The sequence below is a fragment of the Nestor notabilis genome, unplaced genomic scaffold, assembly GCF_000696875.1.
Source record: "Nestor notabilis isolate BGI_N333 unplaced genomic scaffold, ASM69687v1 scaffold11085, whole genome shotgun sequence".
Classification (NCBI taxonomy): Eukaryota; Metazoa; Chordata; class Aves; order Psittaciformes; family Psittacidae; genus Nestor; species Nestor notabilis.
The window spans coordinates 5,540-22,249 of NW_009927895.1; the positions used below are offsets into that span (position 1 = coordinate 5,540).

General features: G+C 37.7%; 1 protein-coding gene across 1 annotated transcript in view; it reads left to right on the plus strand.

Annotated features, from left to right (window-relative positions):
• KAT6B (K(lysine) acetyltransferase 6B) overlaps nucleotides 1-16,710 on the plus strand; it is a gene marked incomplete at its 5' end in the record, with an annotated part of 46,871 nt that overhangs the window by 4,699 nt on the left and 25,462 nt on the right. Inside the window, 6 exons of the mRNA XM_010014271.1 lie at nucleotides 464-1,395; nucleotides 2,310-2,431; nucleotides 4,142-4,257; nucleotides 6,343-6,484; nucleotides 9,556-9,717; nucleotides 12,053-12,146. Coding sequence (XP_010012573.1) covers nucleotides 464-1,395; nucleotides 2,310-2,431; nucleotides 4,142-4,257; nucleotides 6,343-6,484; nucleotides 9,556-9,717; nucleotides 12,053-12,146 — 1,568 coding nt within the window. The remainder of the gene's footprint in view (nucleotides 1-463; nucleotides 1,396-2,309; nucleotides 2,432-4,141; nucleotides 4,258-6,342; nucleotides 6,485-9,555; nucleotides 9,718-12,052; nucleotides 12,147-16,710) is intronic.

Sequence of the window (16,710 nt, forward strand, 5' to 3'; positions counted from 1 at the left end):
TATTCTGAAGTGTTTTGATATCAGTAATTTATTAGCACTGAACATGTGCATCTCCTTTGTGTGTACAATAAATTGTACAGTGATGGAACAGTTCTTGAGCTCAGACACAGTACATTGAAGTTTTTCTCCAAATAAGCACACTTTTGCCATGTCTTTTGCCATTGTCAGGTGGTGAGACTGCATACTTGGGAGATCCTGCTATCCCAGCTGCTTCTACTTAAATGTGCTGGGCACTACCTTTTAAAATAAAAGGGGGAGGAGCGATGACAAAAAGAAAAAGGGGAAAAAACATTTGGGTGTTCTGTCACAGTGTGAAATATATTTCCAAAGTGATTATGTCTTTAAATTTCTTTAAAGATTTTTGAGTACAGTAGCATAAGTAACTTGTATAAACTGTAGTACTATTTGGCAGTAGTTACAGATTTTTAATGCTGTTTTTTATTTTCCAAATTTTTTTGCATAGGTCTGTAACCAGTGATGAAGGATCCGTGAATGCATTCACAGGAAGGGGGTCACCTGGTAGGGGTCAAAAGACTAAAGTCTGTACCACACCTTCATCTGGTCATGCTGCATCTGTGAAGGATTCAAGCAGCAGATTGCCTGTTACAGACCCCACTCGGCCTGGTGCCACCACCAAAATCACCACCACCTCCACCTACATATCTGCCTCTACACTTAAAGTTAACAAGAAAACCAAAGGGCTCATTGATGGCCTTACTAAGTTCTTTACACCATCACCTGATGGTCGCAGATCACGAGGTGAAATAATAGACTTTTCAAAGCACTATCGTCCAAGGAAAAAGGTCTCTCAGAAACAGTCATGCACTTCTCTTGTGTTGGCGACAGGTACCACACAAAAGCTAAAACCTCCACCTTCTTCACTTCTACCCCCAACCCCCACCTCTGGTCAGAGCCCCAGTTCGCAAAAATCCAGCACTTCCACTTCTTCTAACTCTCCCCAAAGTTCTTCCAGTCAGTCAAGCGTACCTTCCTTTAGTAGCCTTCCTAATAACAATCAGTTAAAGGGACTCTTTGATGGACTCTCTCATATCTATACCACTCAGGCTCAGTCTCGAAAAAAGGGACACCCAAGCTATGCACCACCCAAGCATTTGCGTCATAAACCAGAGTTATCTTCCACACCAAAATCTAATAGCCATTTCTATGGAAAGAAAGAGGTTAGGAGTAGGTTTATTTCTCGTGCCTGTACCTCTAGATGGGCTGTGTCTAGAGGACATGCTTTTAAAGCAGTTGCTCACCTCAAGAGAACAACTTTCTTTAAAAAACACAGGATTCTAGGCAGATTAAAGTATAAAGTGACCCCTCAGATGGGGACCCCCTCACCAGGGAAGGGGAGCTTGGCAGACGGAAGGATTAAACCTGATCAGGATGATGGTAAGCAAAGGTCAAAGCGCCAACCAAACCTGCGTCCCGTCCAAAACCAAAATTCTTATATTGTCACATAGGTCTTAGCTATTTCTCTTGTTCTTATTTCACTTTCATACAAAAGCAACAAAACTTTGACCTTTATCTAATGCTGACTAAATCTCCAGAACATTTTTTTTTTTCTGACTAATACCACACCACCTTTTTTATTATTTTTTGCATCTGTAGTGACACTAGGAGCCCCAAGTGCCTTCATAATGTTGCTTATGGCTGTGTAGTACCGCATGAGTGGCCACTTTTCATGCTACTTCCTTGTCCTTCCCCTGCCTTTTCTTTGGCAGTAGTGCTGTCATCATGATTGTGTGCTGTCAGTGCTTATATTGGTGGGCATTTCAATCCATTTCCCTCTGCTCCATTGCTTTTTCATGAAAATTCCATCCTACTACAGTCTCCACAACACTTGATCTGTACTACTGTGAACTACCTTTTTTTTATAATTACTTTTGTTTAAGAAAAAATGTTTGAATGTAGACTTAGCTTAGCATTGGTCTCCAACTTTTAAGGACAACTTTTTTTTCTCTCTTACTAATTATTTTTACCTTGTAGAATATACTGGAGTCTATCAGGTGACATAGTTCTAGTGACAGAATATTCTCCATTTCATGAGGTTCAAAACTAATTTAGTAGAACTGGACTGTAAAGGCTTATACAGACAGACAACCAAGTACCAAAAATAGCTCAGGCAACAGCATATGACAAAACAAGGGGGGAAGGTTTCGTTTCTGTAACTTGGTGGTCCCAAATTTAAAGTTGGGAGTCATAACAGCCATAGGTGCTACAATTCTGTTTAGGAGTATCATTTTGATACGGCATGTGTAACCTTCATGTCTGTGAATAAACTTTTTGCTGGTTTTAAATAACAGATACTGAAATCAAACTAAGCATCAAACAAGAAAATACGGATGTGTTTCTGGTGGGAAGCAAGGACACTGTTACACAGGAGGATTTGGACGTATTTAAGCAGGCTCGAGAACTTTCCATGGAGGTAAGAATCATGTAGCTTAAAATACAGTTATTTCTGTAAATAAAAACTTAGTTCACCTTCCTATGTCTATTTATCTTAATTTTTAATATATTCCTTCTGATCTAATGTGTCATGCTGGCTGTGAATTTAGTTCGGGAGACACTGTATATACAGTTGCATTTTCCTGGATAGGAGACAAAGCATCATACTGGAATGGGTCAGATGATAAGTGACGTTTAGGATAGATTTCAAAAGATAAACTTGAGCATTTTGGACACAGGACTACCACTGACTAAGCATAGACGTTAAACATAGCTGACATCCTGGTCAGCACTGAGAGGATGTTGGTTGGTAAGAGTGTTCCTGATGATTTTCCTCTGCAGATAAAGCAGTCATTGTGAGACGTTATGTCTGTCCCTGCAAATACTGTTTGGTAGGAAACTGGGTTTAGTGACTTCATAATTTCATTTTAACCCATGATTTAGTACACTTTGAATTTATATACTATAGACTTTTTTCCAGTGTAAATATTTGAAGTGAATCTGACTGAAACTGTTCATACCAGCTTGTGGAGGCTTGAGTTTTGGTTTGTGTTTTTTGTTTTTGTTTTGGTTTTGTGGATTTTTGTTGTTGTTTGGGGTTTTTCGTTGTGGATTTTTTTGTTGGGTCATTGGGTTTTGGTTTGGTTTTTTTTTTGGGGGGGGGGGTAGGGTTCTTGGGGTTTTTTGTTTGTTTGTTTTTGTTCTTGTGAGTTTTGGGTTTTTTTGCCAAGGAAGCTGGACATGGCAACTGAATCTTCTTATCACAAAATAGACTATTCTGTGTCTATGAAATGAGTAAACTGTGTTTGAGAACCTAGGTTAAAAGGGAGGTGCATGTAATGTTTCAATGGCTGCTTTTTTTTAAAAATTGCATCATAAATGAGTACGTCTTGCACTGTTTTCAGTAATGGAAGTCATGTAATATTTTTTCAGGGTTAGTGTGCATGAACTGACATTATCTGCTGTGGGTCAATTCAATGACCTTTTTATAGTATTAATTCAGTGTGTTAACCTGTAAACTGAAACCAAAATGTTAGGTAGACTTCTAGAAATAATGGTGAAATTGCTTCTCCCTCCCCCCTTCTTCCTTTTTTTTATATTTCTCTAGCCCTTTAGAGTCCAGAAGTCATCTTCTGATCAGCTCAACTTCAGTATGATAGCCCAGATTAGTGTATGTTAGTATACTGCTGGCTGTTAGAGGTAAATTCCAAGGACTCTGTAAGTGTTCTGCTGATGCCTTCTCCCTCATTTGGCAGTCCTGGGGTAAAGGTTGGACTTGATGATTTTTTCCGACCATGTGGATTCTGTGATTCATTGTTTTGACAAAAGGACAGCTTTGAGTTTGAACCAGAACTGTAGGGAAGTCCTAGCACTAGATGGTGTGGGAGAGGAAAACTGGAGCAGTTGTGCCTCCTTTTTGGCTAGGTCATGCACCATTTATTTGTATGCACTTAACTTGTAAGCACTGCTCTCTTAACTTCATGTTTAGTTTTTTTGCACCTTGAAAGACATTTTAATTTTTTATTTTTGTCTGTTTGCAAACTCTGTCCTCTGTCCAGGGTGGAAGAACGTAAGCAACTGAGTTGAGTACTTCAGATTTCACACACCTTCACTGGGTGAAATTGATAGAAAGCTAACTTTCCTTTTACTTTTTCTGTAACTAGTGTTTTTCTTTTGCTGCACCTGACAGAAAATTGGGTGTAAAAACACTGGTGAAACAGGTGGGCGATACCCTGCAGTGATTGAGTTTGGAAAATACGAGATCCAGACCTGGTACTCTTCACCTTACCCACAGGAATATGCAAGGTACTGAGTTGTCAACATTGCCATACATAGTTGGAGTTTTTACTAACGTGATAATTGCAATTTATTTTCTTACTCTTTTGTAACTGTTTATAATTTGCAGCTTTTAAAAGTAAATATGCTTTTGTAATTAGAAGTGAGAACAAGGATTTGTCTTTTTTAACTAGTTCTAAAGATGCATTAAAAGACTGATTTTTTTTTTTTTTTTTTTTTCTTAGTCCTGCGTAAGTACAGCTTTGCAGTATGTATTGGCATGGTCTTGTTCGGGTTTTTTTGGGGGGGTGGTTGTTTATTTGTTAGTTTTGCTTGGGGTGTTTTGTTTTGGGTTGGTTTTTTTTTTTGGGGTGGTGGTGGTTTATTTTTGGCTTTTGTAGGTTTTGGTTGGTTGGGGTCTTTCTGTATTTTTGGTGGTTTTAAACCATTGCAACCAAATACGTCTAATTTCTGGTCATTTAGAGAAATCAATTGTTTGTCATCCAGAATTCGTTAACCTTCTTTTTCTAGGGATTAGGGAGAAGTAGGAACATGTAAGATAAATAAAGCTAAAATGAGCAAGTTGTGGCAAGAACATTTTGTTTCTGGCCTTCTTTGCCAGGTCACACCTTGGAGTCAGGCTGAGAGCATGGACTAGTGTGTGTGCTCAGCAGATTTTTTGCTGATGTTTTGCATGTGCTGAAAATAAATGTTTTATGAATCCATTGGATCTATGGCACACAAGGGAGATTTTCAGAACTGTGTGATTATCAAGCTTTACTACTAGCAAGCAACCAAGCTATGTGGTCTGTTCCAAAATGCCTTTTGCATACTGTTACTGTAAACTGTCTTCTCTCTTCACTGCTCTCATTCCTAGATACTGCCATCTTTGTGTGGTGAGAATCAGATATGTTATGAAGTATTAATGTAAGAATCAAGGGCTAAAGAAAGTGTATAGAGCGTTTCTACTTCCTCTTATTACCACTGCTTTTATAGTGTTAGTTTTCTTTCATTCACTTTATATCATATTATGAAAAAAAGAGTTACCTGCTCCATCAAGTAAATTAATCGGAGAGGCATAATGATGGCTGTTACTATTAGTAAGGGGCAATGGTGAAAGTACTGTGGTTCTTGGCTCTGAGTGCAGTGCATTACATCATGGAACAAACAGTTCAAGCTACTCTTTATATTACTGATAAACTTTCTTAGAATATGGGAATAGTGTAACAATGGCTGTAATCCCAAAGTGATCCCAGGATGTGCCAGTAGGTTCACAGCAGATGAAGATTGTCCTCTGCTCTAAAACTTTGTAGAATAATTAACTTTTGCAGCAGTCTTCCACTGCTTCAGTAATTTAAAAATGAAGGTAAAAAGCCATAAAATTCACAGAACAGAACAGTTTCTGGTGTGTAGAACACTTGTCAGCATTGTCTTCTACAGGGTACTGCATTCTCTGTAGTCTGAACTAAATCCTTCCTGGAGGAATACAATCGTCTATGTTGCCTGTGTTGTGGAGATATGTTGAATACAGGCAAAATGCCTTCCTTCCAACTTTTTGGATGGGCTTCTGTGTTCTAAGTGAAGTGATAGTTTAGGTGGAGGTGAGGGGGTACAATCCTAGAACAGTTTGCTGTCCTACCCAAGTGTTTGGAAAAATCATCTCCTAGTCTTTCGCACATACAAAATAAGGAAAATTAAAGGGAAGGAGATTGCCTGTATTCTGCTGTGTGCCTCCTTTGTCTTCACTGGAAGAAGGAGGGTGAAATTTGAGGTATGACTCCAGTGTGCCTACTTTGATGGAAACCACAGCAAAAGCTTAGACGGAATGTGAGAAGGGGGAAGTATCTGAGATCTACCAGATGCTGGATCACAAAACCACTGACCAAACCTATTAAATGAGGTTCACTGTGATTGAATCTTGTCTTCCTTTTCTTATAGCTGATGTGTGTATGTTCAGTCATTCACCTTAATGTGATATTTATTTAAACAGAAGCAGTATTTGCTTATGGTACCTTGTATTTAAACAGGGGAGGGCCTTTCACTTTGTGGTAACCTTTTTATTTACAGAATTTAATAATTTTTTTAATATAAAATCTCTTTCTAATTTTCATACAGATTACCAAAGCTTTACCTGTGTGAATTCTGTCTTAAGTACATGAAAAGTAAAAACATTTTGCTAAGGCACTCGGAGAAATGTGGCTGGGTCCATCCACCAGCCAATGAAATCTACAGAAGAAATGACCTTTCAGTATTTGAGGTATGTATATCACAAATCCTACATTTGTGAAGGTTTGTAGTTTCAAGACATTACAGATCAATAGAACTAGTGAAACCTGTAACATACTGAAATACTCCTTGGAAGATTCATCTTACAACTCAAAACCAAGTCCATCTTCCCTGTTCCTCCCTGCCATGTTCTCTCATGATTCTTAATTTCTTTACTGGTATTTCATGCATTAGCCAACCTCTGAGGATACTTGTACGGCATGCATCTTAGACGGGGACTGCACTGGAAGACCTTTGACTTGATTGCCTTTGTATTCTCAGCAGAAGTACCTCTTGCACCCATTCATTTCTGGCTATTTGAGTGTCTTGGGTGTAGGGAGAATATTAATCTTACTTCCAGTGTATAAAGGCAAACAAAGTAGTTTCTTGTGTATTGTTTTAAAAAGACAAGTGTAGCTACTGCATTTGCATTCCTTTTGGATGCTTGAGAAACTTGCCCAGAAACATCCTGGTTGGGTGACAGAGATTCAGTCTGACTTTGGTCAGAACACATTGCCTTTAATTTAAGAAGTCCAGTGTTGAGCTTGTGACTCTGTTCTTTTATAATCCAAATTACTGTCTTGGGATATGACTTCTCTTTAAGTTCTTAAAATTCGGGGACAACAGAATTCTGTTTCAAGTAGCATACCTGCAGTTATTAAAGCTATGCGTCAACCTCCACTTTACTGTTTCTCAAGAGTTGTTACTTTTCTGTATAAACAGAAAAGACTGCTGGGGTTAGTAGGACTTCTTTTGAGGCTATTTTTCCGACAGCAGTGTTCAGATGTGTGTATTGGTAACTTCTTAATTGCAAGTATCATAGATTCTACTTGAAACTTGTGTTTTCATATTGTATACGTGTCTTTTGTGCTTGGTCATTGCCCATTCAAACAGTGGTAGATGCAGCCTTGAAGCCCTCACTTGACTTAGAACAAGATCTTAATATACTGTCCGCTTGTTCGTGCTATTAGCAAAATAGTTGTCTGCATCAGGATTGCTTCCTTCCTGACCTTGGCAGTTTTTATAAAGATTGTAGATCTGCCAGTGAAAGACTGAAGTTGTAAACAGACTTCACTCTTTTCTTATCAAGAAGCAAAATTGCCCTAAGTCAGTCCAAAATAACTTGCATTTTCTCTATTAGCAGGTTTTAAGAACTGTGCAGCATACAATAGGCAAATCCTGCTTTCCAGTTTATTTTCGTTAGTTACAGCTAAGATGTAAATAAAAACTTACTAAACAATAAAATACAGCTCTGAGAAAGGAGGTGGGGAGATTGGGGGGTTGACACAAAAAGCACATGGAAAACAAGGTGCATGTGAAAGCAGTGTCTAGATTCTTTCTTCATTGCTTTTACTCCTTTTCTCTATTTCCTGTGCTTCAGTAACTGTGTATGTTAAGACTTCTGAAATAAAGTGGGGCCTTCTTTTACTTCAGAGGTTAATATCAGTTGTTACTCTGATATCTGTAGAAATTTAGTCATCAGTTGATGTTCTTCCTCACAGATACTTTCAGGAATTCTGTGTACCCATTTTGTATTAGGCAGAATGAAGGCTTTGTGGTTTTTGAGAGAAGTAGAAATGAGTTTGGCATTTAAGACATGTACCTCTGCTCAGTGCATGACTTGATATATTTGAGGGAAGACTTTGACATAGTTTACTACTATGCTGTAGCCAAGAAACCTGTGACAGGAGCTTGCTTTTAAACTTGCGGTCCCTTTTTGGTTTTGTATGTGGTTTTGGGGTTTTTTTGGGTTTTTTTTTTTTTTCATACATTTAAAACAGATGAACAAGCTTTGTTTGCCTGGAATTTAAGATTTATTTTTTAATTAATATTTCTGGACAAATGTTCTTACTGAAAAAGAGAGCTTACAAAATTTGGGGGTTCAGGCTTATGGCTTACCCAGTGATGATTTCTACATGCTTCATGTTTGCATTTAATTTGCACACTTGCTAATAAGTGTGAAAAGGCATAAAAAGCATCTTGACAACAGTGAGTTGTGTGAGAGCTTAATGTATTTGGTAGGTTCTTGAGTCCTGAATGCAAGTTTATTCTGATGCCTTTAGGAGTAGTAGCTATCCATTAAATCTTTCTTCTTTAATCTAGATAGTGCAACTGTACTACTGAAGTCACCTTGAAATCCCTAAATATATCCAGAAGATAGGGGTTTACTCAGATTTTGTAACTCTAGGATTCTTACTAAAACCAAATTAGAATAGAATAATATGGCTTCTTTTTCAGCATGCAGATTGCCTGTCTCTGTGAATGAAATGCAGCTAGCAACTTTGCCAAAGAACTTGAGTGCAAGCAAACCTTTCCATTAAGAAGATTATTTTAAAAACACTTTTGCCTTTGAGCATTCCCTTTCAGGGAATAACTAACTGATCTAGGAAATCTGCATCTGTGTCTGGTTTTTCTATAGCTGTCTGGGTCACAGCTTGACTCTTTGTACTCGTAACATACCTAGACTAATTGTAGTACTTGGCCTGAAAATTTACTTCTCTCACTCAATAGCGTTTTAGTCTGGTATAGAAATTGTGTGCTGCCTAATTTATCTAAAACCTTGCTGTGATTGATACATAATTGGCAACTCATTCATTGGCCTTACACCTTAAGAATTCAACATAATACACTTCATTGTTTTGTAGGGTTTTTTAATTGTTGCATGTCACTGCCTTCTAGCAAACTGCAGTTTAATGTAGTTTGAAGTAGTACTTTTTTGTTGTCTGCCAGTCATATTCATTTTCATTCCAGGAATAAAGTGAAAGAGGTGAGTCTAACTTGAACAATTAAAAAGGTGATGTTACTTTGTTTAATAAACACAGGTACTCAGAGGTTACTTAAAAATGCCAAGTAATTAGTACTAATGGGAGAGTTTTATTTAACAAGAAGCTGGGGCTTTTCTCTTCTAAACCCTAATGTGGTTTTTTGTTTTGTTTTGGTTTTTTTTTTATTCTGTAAGACCATATTGTTCACATTTCCTGCCATGTTATGATTGACTAATAAGTTGTTTCGTCCTAATGTGTTTGTAGCACTGGAAATAACTGCATCTGTCTTGCTTTTCAGGTTGATGGAAATGTGAGCAAAATTTATTGTCAGAATCTTTGTTTGTTAGCTAAGCTCTTTCTGGACCACAAAACCTTGTATTATGATGTTGAACCATTCCTCTTCTATGTCCTTACAAAAAATGATGAGAAAGGCTGCCATTTAGTTGGATATTTCTCCAAGGTAAAAAAAAAAAAAAAAACCAACACTTTTTTTAAACATTTGTAATTTCCACTCTCCTTATTGCTTCTGCCAATAGCAAAGAAAAAATCTCTATAAATCTCAAAGATAATGTGCATTGTGTCAACTACACTCGTACTTCTTTCCGTGAAAGACTGATACAAATGGAGAAATTGTATGTGCGGTCAGCTGCATGCACTGGGGGGAGGTTTGTGGTTTGGGCTTTTTTTGTTTGCTTTCATCTGTTCCGAGATTGTGTTGTGGTTTCAGTTTAAAATGCAGTCTTTTTCCTCCCTCTACTATTTTTGCAGTAGTATTCCAAGTCTAAATTCTAAAAGGACTAGGTGTATTTGAAATGTTGATGTGTTTTCATGGTTTTACTGCTAGCAGTTCAGGCTGGCTATTTAGACGTAAATGGCCAGCTGTGTTCATATTGTGTACAGTCTGGTCTAATGCAGTTACTCACTTCACTGAATGTAAGAATTCATTGCCTAACTTTATGTTGGATGCCTTCTTTAGAGTGGATGTGTCTATTGGTTCTGATTGAATTTTAAAGCAGTAGATGGCTGTTATGGACAGAACCAATGCTTATGTCAACTGTCTTGACAAAGATGATCAAAATAAGGCTAAAGTATAAGTAGATGTACCTGCAACAGGGAAGGCTTTAATTACTACCCATAATTTGTCCATAAGAAATGTGTTACATTACTCAGGAATTGAGTACTTCTTGCCCCTGGTATCACCAGCTTCTAGCTGCTCTATAATCTTTCTTAGAGAAGTGGTTTGTATGAAGATACTACTTTGATGAATTCTTAAAATCTCATCAGAGTACCTGATTATTATACAGTGACCTCAGACAATTGGTCTGACCAATTCCTTCTGAGATACAGACCTTGCTGGGATTAAAGTAACAGTGGGATGTATAGGCACAATTTGCATTGTCTTTCATGTCGACTCTACAGGCAAGTATTTTCTAGATTTATTTAAGATACTGCAGGTGTTAAGGTGAGTCTTTCTTGACGTTTTTGCCTTCTTTCAGCATGGATGAATTTTCTTCTCTCACTTCACCCCTGTTGCTTTTGACTAGTCTGTTTGTCACATTTGATGATCATGAATGTTTTAGCTACCAAAACTTGGAGGGGAGGGGAAACCAAACCCGCTTCATTTCAAATTATTCACTGAATGCTCTGGCTTTTCTTCTATTATTGCATCCTGGCAATGTATTTTTAGGCTTTGTACTAGCAGCAGTCTTGAGAGTTTGGGAAAGCCTCTACAGAAAAAACACTTCACCATACCGTAGAAACTAAGAAGCCTTGTGAAAATACGGCTTGGTTATCTGCTATTGCAGCTGAGGAAATGTTTGGAAATGAACATGCTGGCATGTGATTCTGGCAGTGCCATCGCTGGTCTGGTGTCATCTTATGTGTGGAGGCTGAAGTGATAGGTGGTGTCTTAAACCGTACATATGCTTGCCACAACTTCCTGCTAGTTATGAGTTATGCTGTCCTGGATGGTTTTTGCTGATTTATTTGGTCTCCCTTAAAACTACCTACTGCTGACTTTTTTTTTTTTTTGTGTGTGTATGTGTGTAATCTTTCAAGACTTTGAGGCTCTTCCTTTTTATCAGCAGATCTGAAAGACCCTCTAACCTTACTGTTGTAAAACAGCTTCCTAGTTCAGATTCTTCCTTCTGCTGTCTTAAATAGTGTAGTATTTGCCTCCATTGCCTGTATGTTACATGACTTCATTCTTTCTGAAAGACCTCTGGCTTCTCATCATTCTTCCTTGATTTGGATCCATGTGAGAAGCCTTCAGCTCTGAAACAGTCAGTATGCTTTAAGAGTAACTTCCTAGTTCCACGAGTGTAGGGTTCCTCCCCTTCACCCTACCCCCATATTCATTCAGAGAGAGCAAACAAAATGAAGATGGAAACCAGTAGGCACTTAGTGTAGCAGTTGCTGTGAAAATACAACTTCACTGTGTGTATGGATGCTATTTTCCACTTCTGTATCCTTGACAGGATCATCAGTGAAGCATAAAAATATTTACCTTTTCTTCCCATCCTCCTCCTTTACAGCACATAAACTTCTTTATGCTGTTTAGACAATGTATTTAAATTTTAAGATGCTGAGTATGTTAACTAATTAAAATATTTTGAAGGGTATGTTTGATTCTTCCTTTTTATAACTAAACATAAACACGGCATTATTTGACTTTGGTGCTGACCCCCTGCATCTGTTCACCTTATTGGGATATTTTACAAGGATAGTGGCAGGTGCAGGCAATTGCCCACTTCAGCAGTGCTTTGATGTACTTGATCTGTTTCTCCTTCCCACAGGAAAAGCTTTGCCAGCAGAAGTACAATGTCTCCTGCATAATGATCATGCCCCAATACCAAAGGCAAGGATTTGGAAGGTTTCTCATTGATTTCAGTAAGTGAAGTGTTTTATTTACACTTGTGATCCAAGGACCTGATGGCTGTTACAAGAAATTGAAACATAAGAAACTTTATTTAACTTGCTTTGGTTTTATCAATAGATAATGGGATTTCTGTTTATACTTACGTAGGATAGAAAAGCTCCCTGAAGTGAAAAACTTGTGCTGCTCTGTTATTGTACTCAAGGAAATTGAGAATGGATCTCTCGGCAGTAATATTACCTCACAAAGCTATTGCCCTGAATGAATTGTCTAAATTACATTCCATTTTGCCTTGCTCATTAGTATAAGAGGTGGCAATTATTTGTGATTATAGCTAAGAAGGTATTAATCCAAGGCATTCTCTACATCCTGGTATTTCTAACTTACATCTTTTTTTAGCTACGAAAACCCTGTTTTAGCTGAAAAATTGCTACATAGAAGGAATGTGTTTTGATTTTTGTCTTGAAGTTCGTCACTTCCTTAGTGGAAATTGTTACCAAAGAAAGTGTAGGTGCTCATAGCTGTATATACACTCGCAGCTTTATTTTGCTGAGTTGTCTGACCTGTTAGAAAGCTCCAGGCACACTTGTTTAAATATAGATTTGTTATTCCCAAATCTTTTAAGCTGCAATGAGGATCCAGACAAACTGTCGCAAGGAACTTTGCAGCACTACTAAATCCAACTTTATACTGTAATTTAGAGGGAGGATGATAAGGAATTAGTGTATACTGTATGTGGTCAGTTTTACTGCTTTTGGGTTTTTTGAAGCACTGTAGAATTACATGACTATAGAAATAGTTAAGATAATAGGATTCCTGCCCTGAAGTATATGCAAGAAAGTGAAAATGTGAATAATAATACATTGTTGTATAACAGCAGAATGAACACAATCATTTGTATCTGTAGAGTTTTAGGAGTTCTCTGTCCTGTAGTGTTCTACATGACTACAGCATGACTACACTAGAATTTGTACAAGGATACTTAGGATGTCTCATCACCGTATGGCTTCATAAACAGTCTTCACTATACCCATGTGAATTAGGTAAGGATGCCACTTAAAACCCACCACTGAAATATAGCTATCGCTGGAGCAGAGCACAACAGCTGTTCAATTGTGCACCTTCTTCAGCCTTTTAGGAAAGGCAGTAAGTACCACTGCATATTTCTGGAACTGCAGAGTGAACTTTATGCTTACTTAGCTAGAAATTGGCCCTGGTTTAGGATTAGCAACTCTTTTTGCAAAAGGAGGTGGGCAACTTACTGGGCACAAATGGTAAGTACTTCTAGGCTTTTTCATTGTTACTCTGTGGTGTCTTTCAAAAAAAATGATGTTCAGGTTGAGTTTGTGATAGTTATGTCTGCATCTGCAAAGCTGATGGCACAGCTGTGACACCTGTGGAATCCGCAGGAGGTCTGGATAGGGGTATGCCATGTCTCTCTGGATTTGTGCTCTGTTGCTGTGCCATGTGCTTAAGTTGGAAAACTCAATAGCATGTTCTGTCCCTCTTATCCTTCTTGAAAAATCTGGAAGCACATCAAATTGCTTGAATCATTAGGATTTCTATGATACTTTGCAACATGGCCTAGTAGTATCCTTAGCTTGAAGCTTATCTGATGCTATTCTTACTCCTTTTCTCTTTGCAGATGTTTGTATCACAGGTATAGGCTGCAGCTCTATACATGCTGGGCATAGTCCAGAGACCAGCTTTAGCTTTGCTGTAGCTAACAGACTGCCCACTTCATGAGCACACAGTCCTTCTGTTCCTTTCTACAATATTTTCCCTTTGTTTTCTGGACAGATGTTCCCTTAACTGACTGAGAGTCAGACTGTTTCATTTTCCAACAGAATGGAGAACCAAAAGGTGACTGACAAAGTCTATCTTTGTAATGAGAGGGAGGTGCAAACTAAATGAAGAGTAGTAAGAGGACTGCATGTGGCTGTTTTTCCCTAGGTGTAGAAATGAAGGTAAAACTTCAAGGCTTGTTTTCCTAGGTTGTATTTATATCTTTTTGCAGGGTGGAAGCTATACACCACTAAATGGGGCAGCCATAGCCTCGTCTGGATTAGTGAGCCTGAAATCTGTCTTCAGACAAAAAAACCTTCAAAATTAATTATTTATTATTTTGTTGGAATTTTATTTGTGTTTCTAACTCCTATGTTATAAGTGACTGATGGCCATCCCTGTACTTCACCCTTTCTGTTCAGTTGTGGTTTCAGCTGAGAATAAGCTGCTCTAAGAGGCCTGAGAAGATGGGATATAACAAAACCCCAGTTACTGTTCTAAACTTGAACAGAACAAAGTTTATCATAGTTTAAACCGTTTTTTGCCAGTAACATTATCTAGATTGACATGTTCTCATAAAGTTACCAAGAGATAAATTTTATGCTCTGAATGTTAAGTCTTCATTTGTTATGTGGGTAGTGCATCTAAAGTGTTCAGTTTTGAATTCTCTTAAGCAGTCACTGGCACGTCTCTGTTTTATAACAGTAAGCAGAACAGTTTTTTAGACTAAAATAATAAAAATGTAACTGAGCACATAATTTTCAGAAAATTATAGTTATAAACCACAAAAGGGAAGATCTCAAGAACTGTGCAAGCAGTTGACTGCTTACATTACTTTGACTATATCTAGGCACTTGACAGTTGGAAAGGCTGGAGAGAATGCAGCCTTAAGCCACTAAACAGCTTCTGCTTTGTCAGCAGTCTGGTGTGAATGTAGTTTGTGGTACAGAATTTGCTGCTTTTTTGGTAAGTGAAATGCATTTGTGCAGATTGTGATGCATTCTTTTGTCTTGAACTAATTTAACTTTACAGATGAGTCTATGTGGTCATCATATAACTTCCAAGGGAAAATAAATTATATTATTTTGCTAAAAGAAAAATAGCTATTTGTTTTCTGACCGTTAATTTAATTTTTTATTTTTTTACTTTTTACTCGCTGCATTTAAATTTATATTTCAAATAAAAAATACTACTGCTATATCTTACTCAGTAGACACCAGCGTAAAGCTGTGTGTAAATTCTGTCTGACCATCTCTTCAGGAACCTACAACCTCATGTGGAAAAATGATTTTTAGGAAGAGTACTTTAACTTTTGTGAGAAGAAAGCAAGCTGTAAAATGCTGGAGTTCTCTAGTCTGATGATCTTCAGCAAAAATTTCCTGTGTATTTTTCCATATGTCATTAGTCATTTAAACGGAAATGTTATTTTTGAAATACAATATATGTGCCTGTATCTGGGTTTTTTTGTTTGTTTGTTTGGGTTTTTTTAAGTCTGGTAAGATTGTGGAGGGGTTTTGATTGTTTGTTGGTTTGGGTTTTTTTGTTGGTTGGTTTGTTTAAGTTTGGGTTGGGTTGTTGTTTGGTTTGGTTTTTTTTTGTTGTTGTTTTCATTTCCTTCTTGTTGTTCTTGTATTCTGTGAGATTGACTGGATTGTGATTGCAGGGTTGTACCTGAGGGAGAATAATTGCCTTCTGCATTAATCTTTTGTATTTGCTCTAAATTGAATGTTGGGCGAGTAGACTCCAGCTTAGGTTGATCCAGAAATAAACCAGAGAGCAGGCTTTTATTGTGGAAGATCCCATTCTGGGTTTGTTTCACTCATGTCCATTTGTGGTGATACACAGCTATCGTTTCTGTCGGGAGGAATATGTGTACTTACATTTGGGTGAGTCTTTATGTCCTCTGTCAGTGCAACTTGCATTGCTGTTGTGGTTTTAACAGTGCAGACACTTGAGTGTTGTAGCTGATTCTCTCTGTGTAGTCCCAGTTCTTTTGTAAACTTTAGCAGCTTCTCTATACAAGAAGTTTCTCTCGACTTTCTTGATTTGAGCCCCTGCAAAGCCTAGAATCTTCATATGCTTTCTATTTCTATTCATTAGGCTGCAGTGCCAAAAAATATTAGTATTTTTTTACTTGGCATATTTAACACAGTTTGGCATTACTAAAATGGAACACTGCATACTTTTTATTTTCCTGTAAGTTTAAAGTAATCTTTTGATTCACACTTCCTCACAAAGCTCACCTCTTCACAGTCCCATATTCCTGCTTACTGGATTGCAAATTCTATGCCGGAGACCTAGCAGCAGTTGGCAGAAAAAAATGCATTTGGCAATATTAGGATAAACCTTTCTAACTGTGCTAGCTTGTATGTTGGTTGATGGTTTATTTGCATCACGCTGACAGCTGGGCTCAGTCCTGAGGAGCAAAGTCATTGATAGCCTTTTGTTACTTATCTTGGAGGTGTTTTTGGTCCAATTGATTGTAGCAGTTTCTTCCTGCCCTTCAGAATACTGTCTTTTAATTTGGTTTATCTGTTCATTGTGAAATGATTATTCTTGCTCAAGAGAGGAAACCTGCTTATAAGGGTGCTGGGATTCTATTTGGGCTAAACATGTTCTTTGGTTTGGATGTGTATGGTTCTTTTGTTTTGTTGGCTGTGTGTTTCAGAAAGTGACTGCTGACTTTCTGACCTTTTGTATCATTAATGTGTGCAACTTTTAATGGCTTTCCCTCCCATCCTCTTCCATTAGCTTGATCCCCTTCTGGGATATGTATTTCTTCTGTGAGGAGAC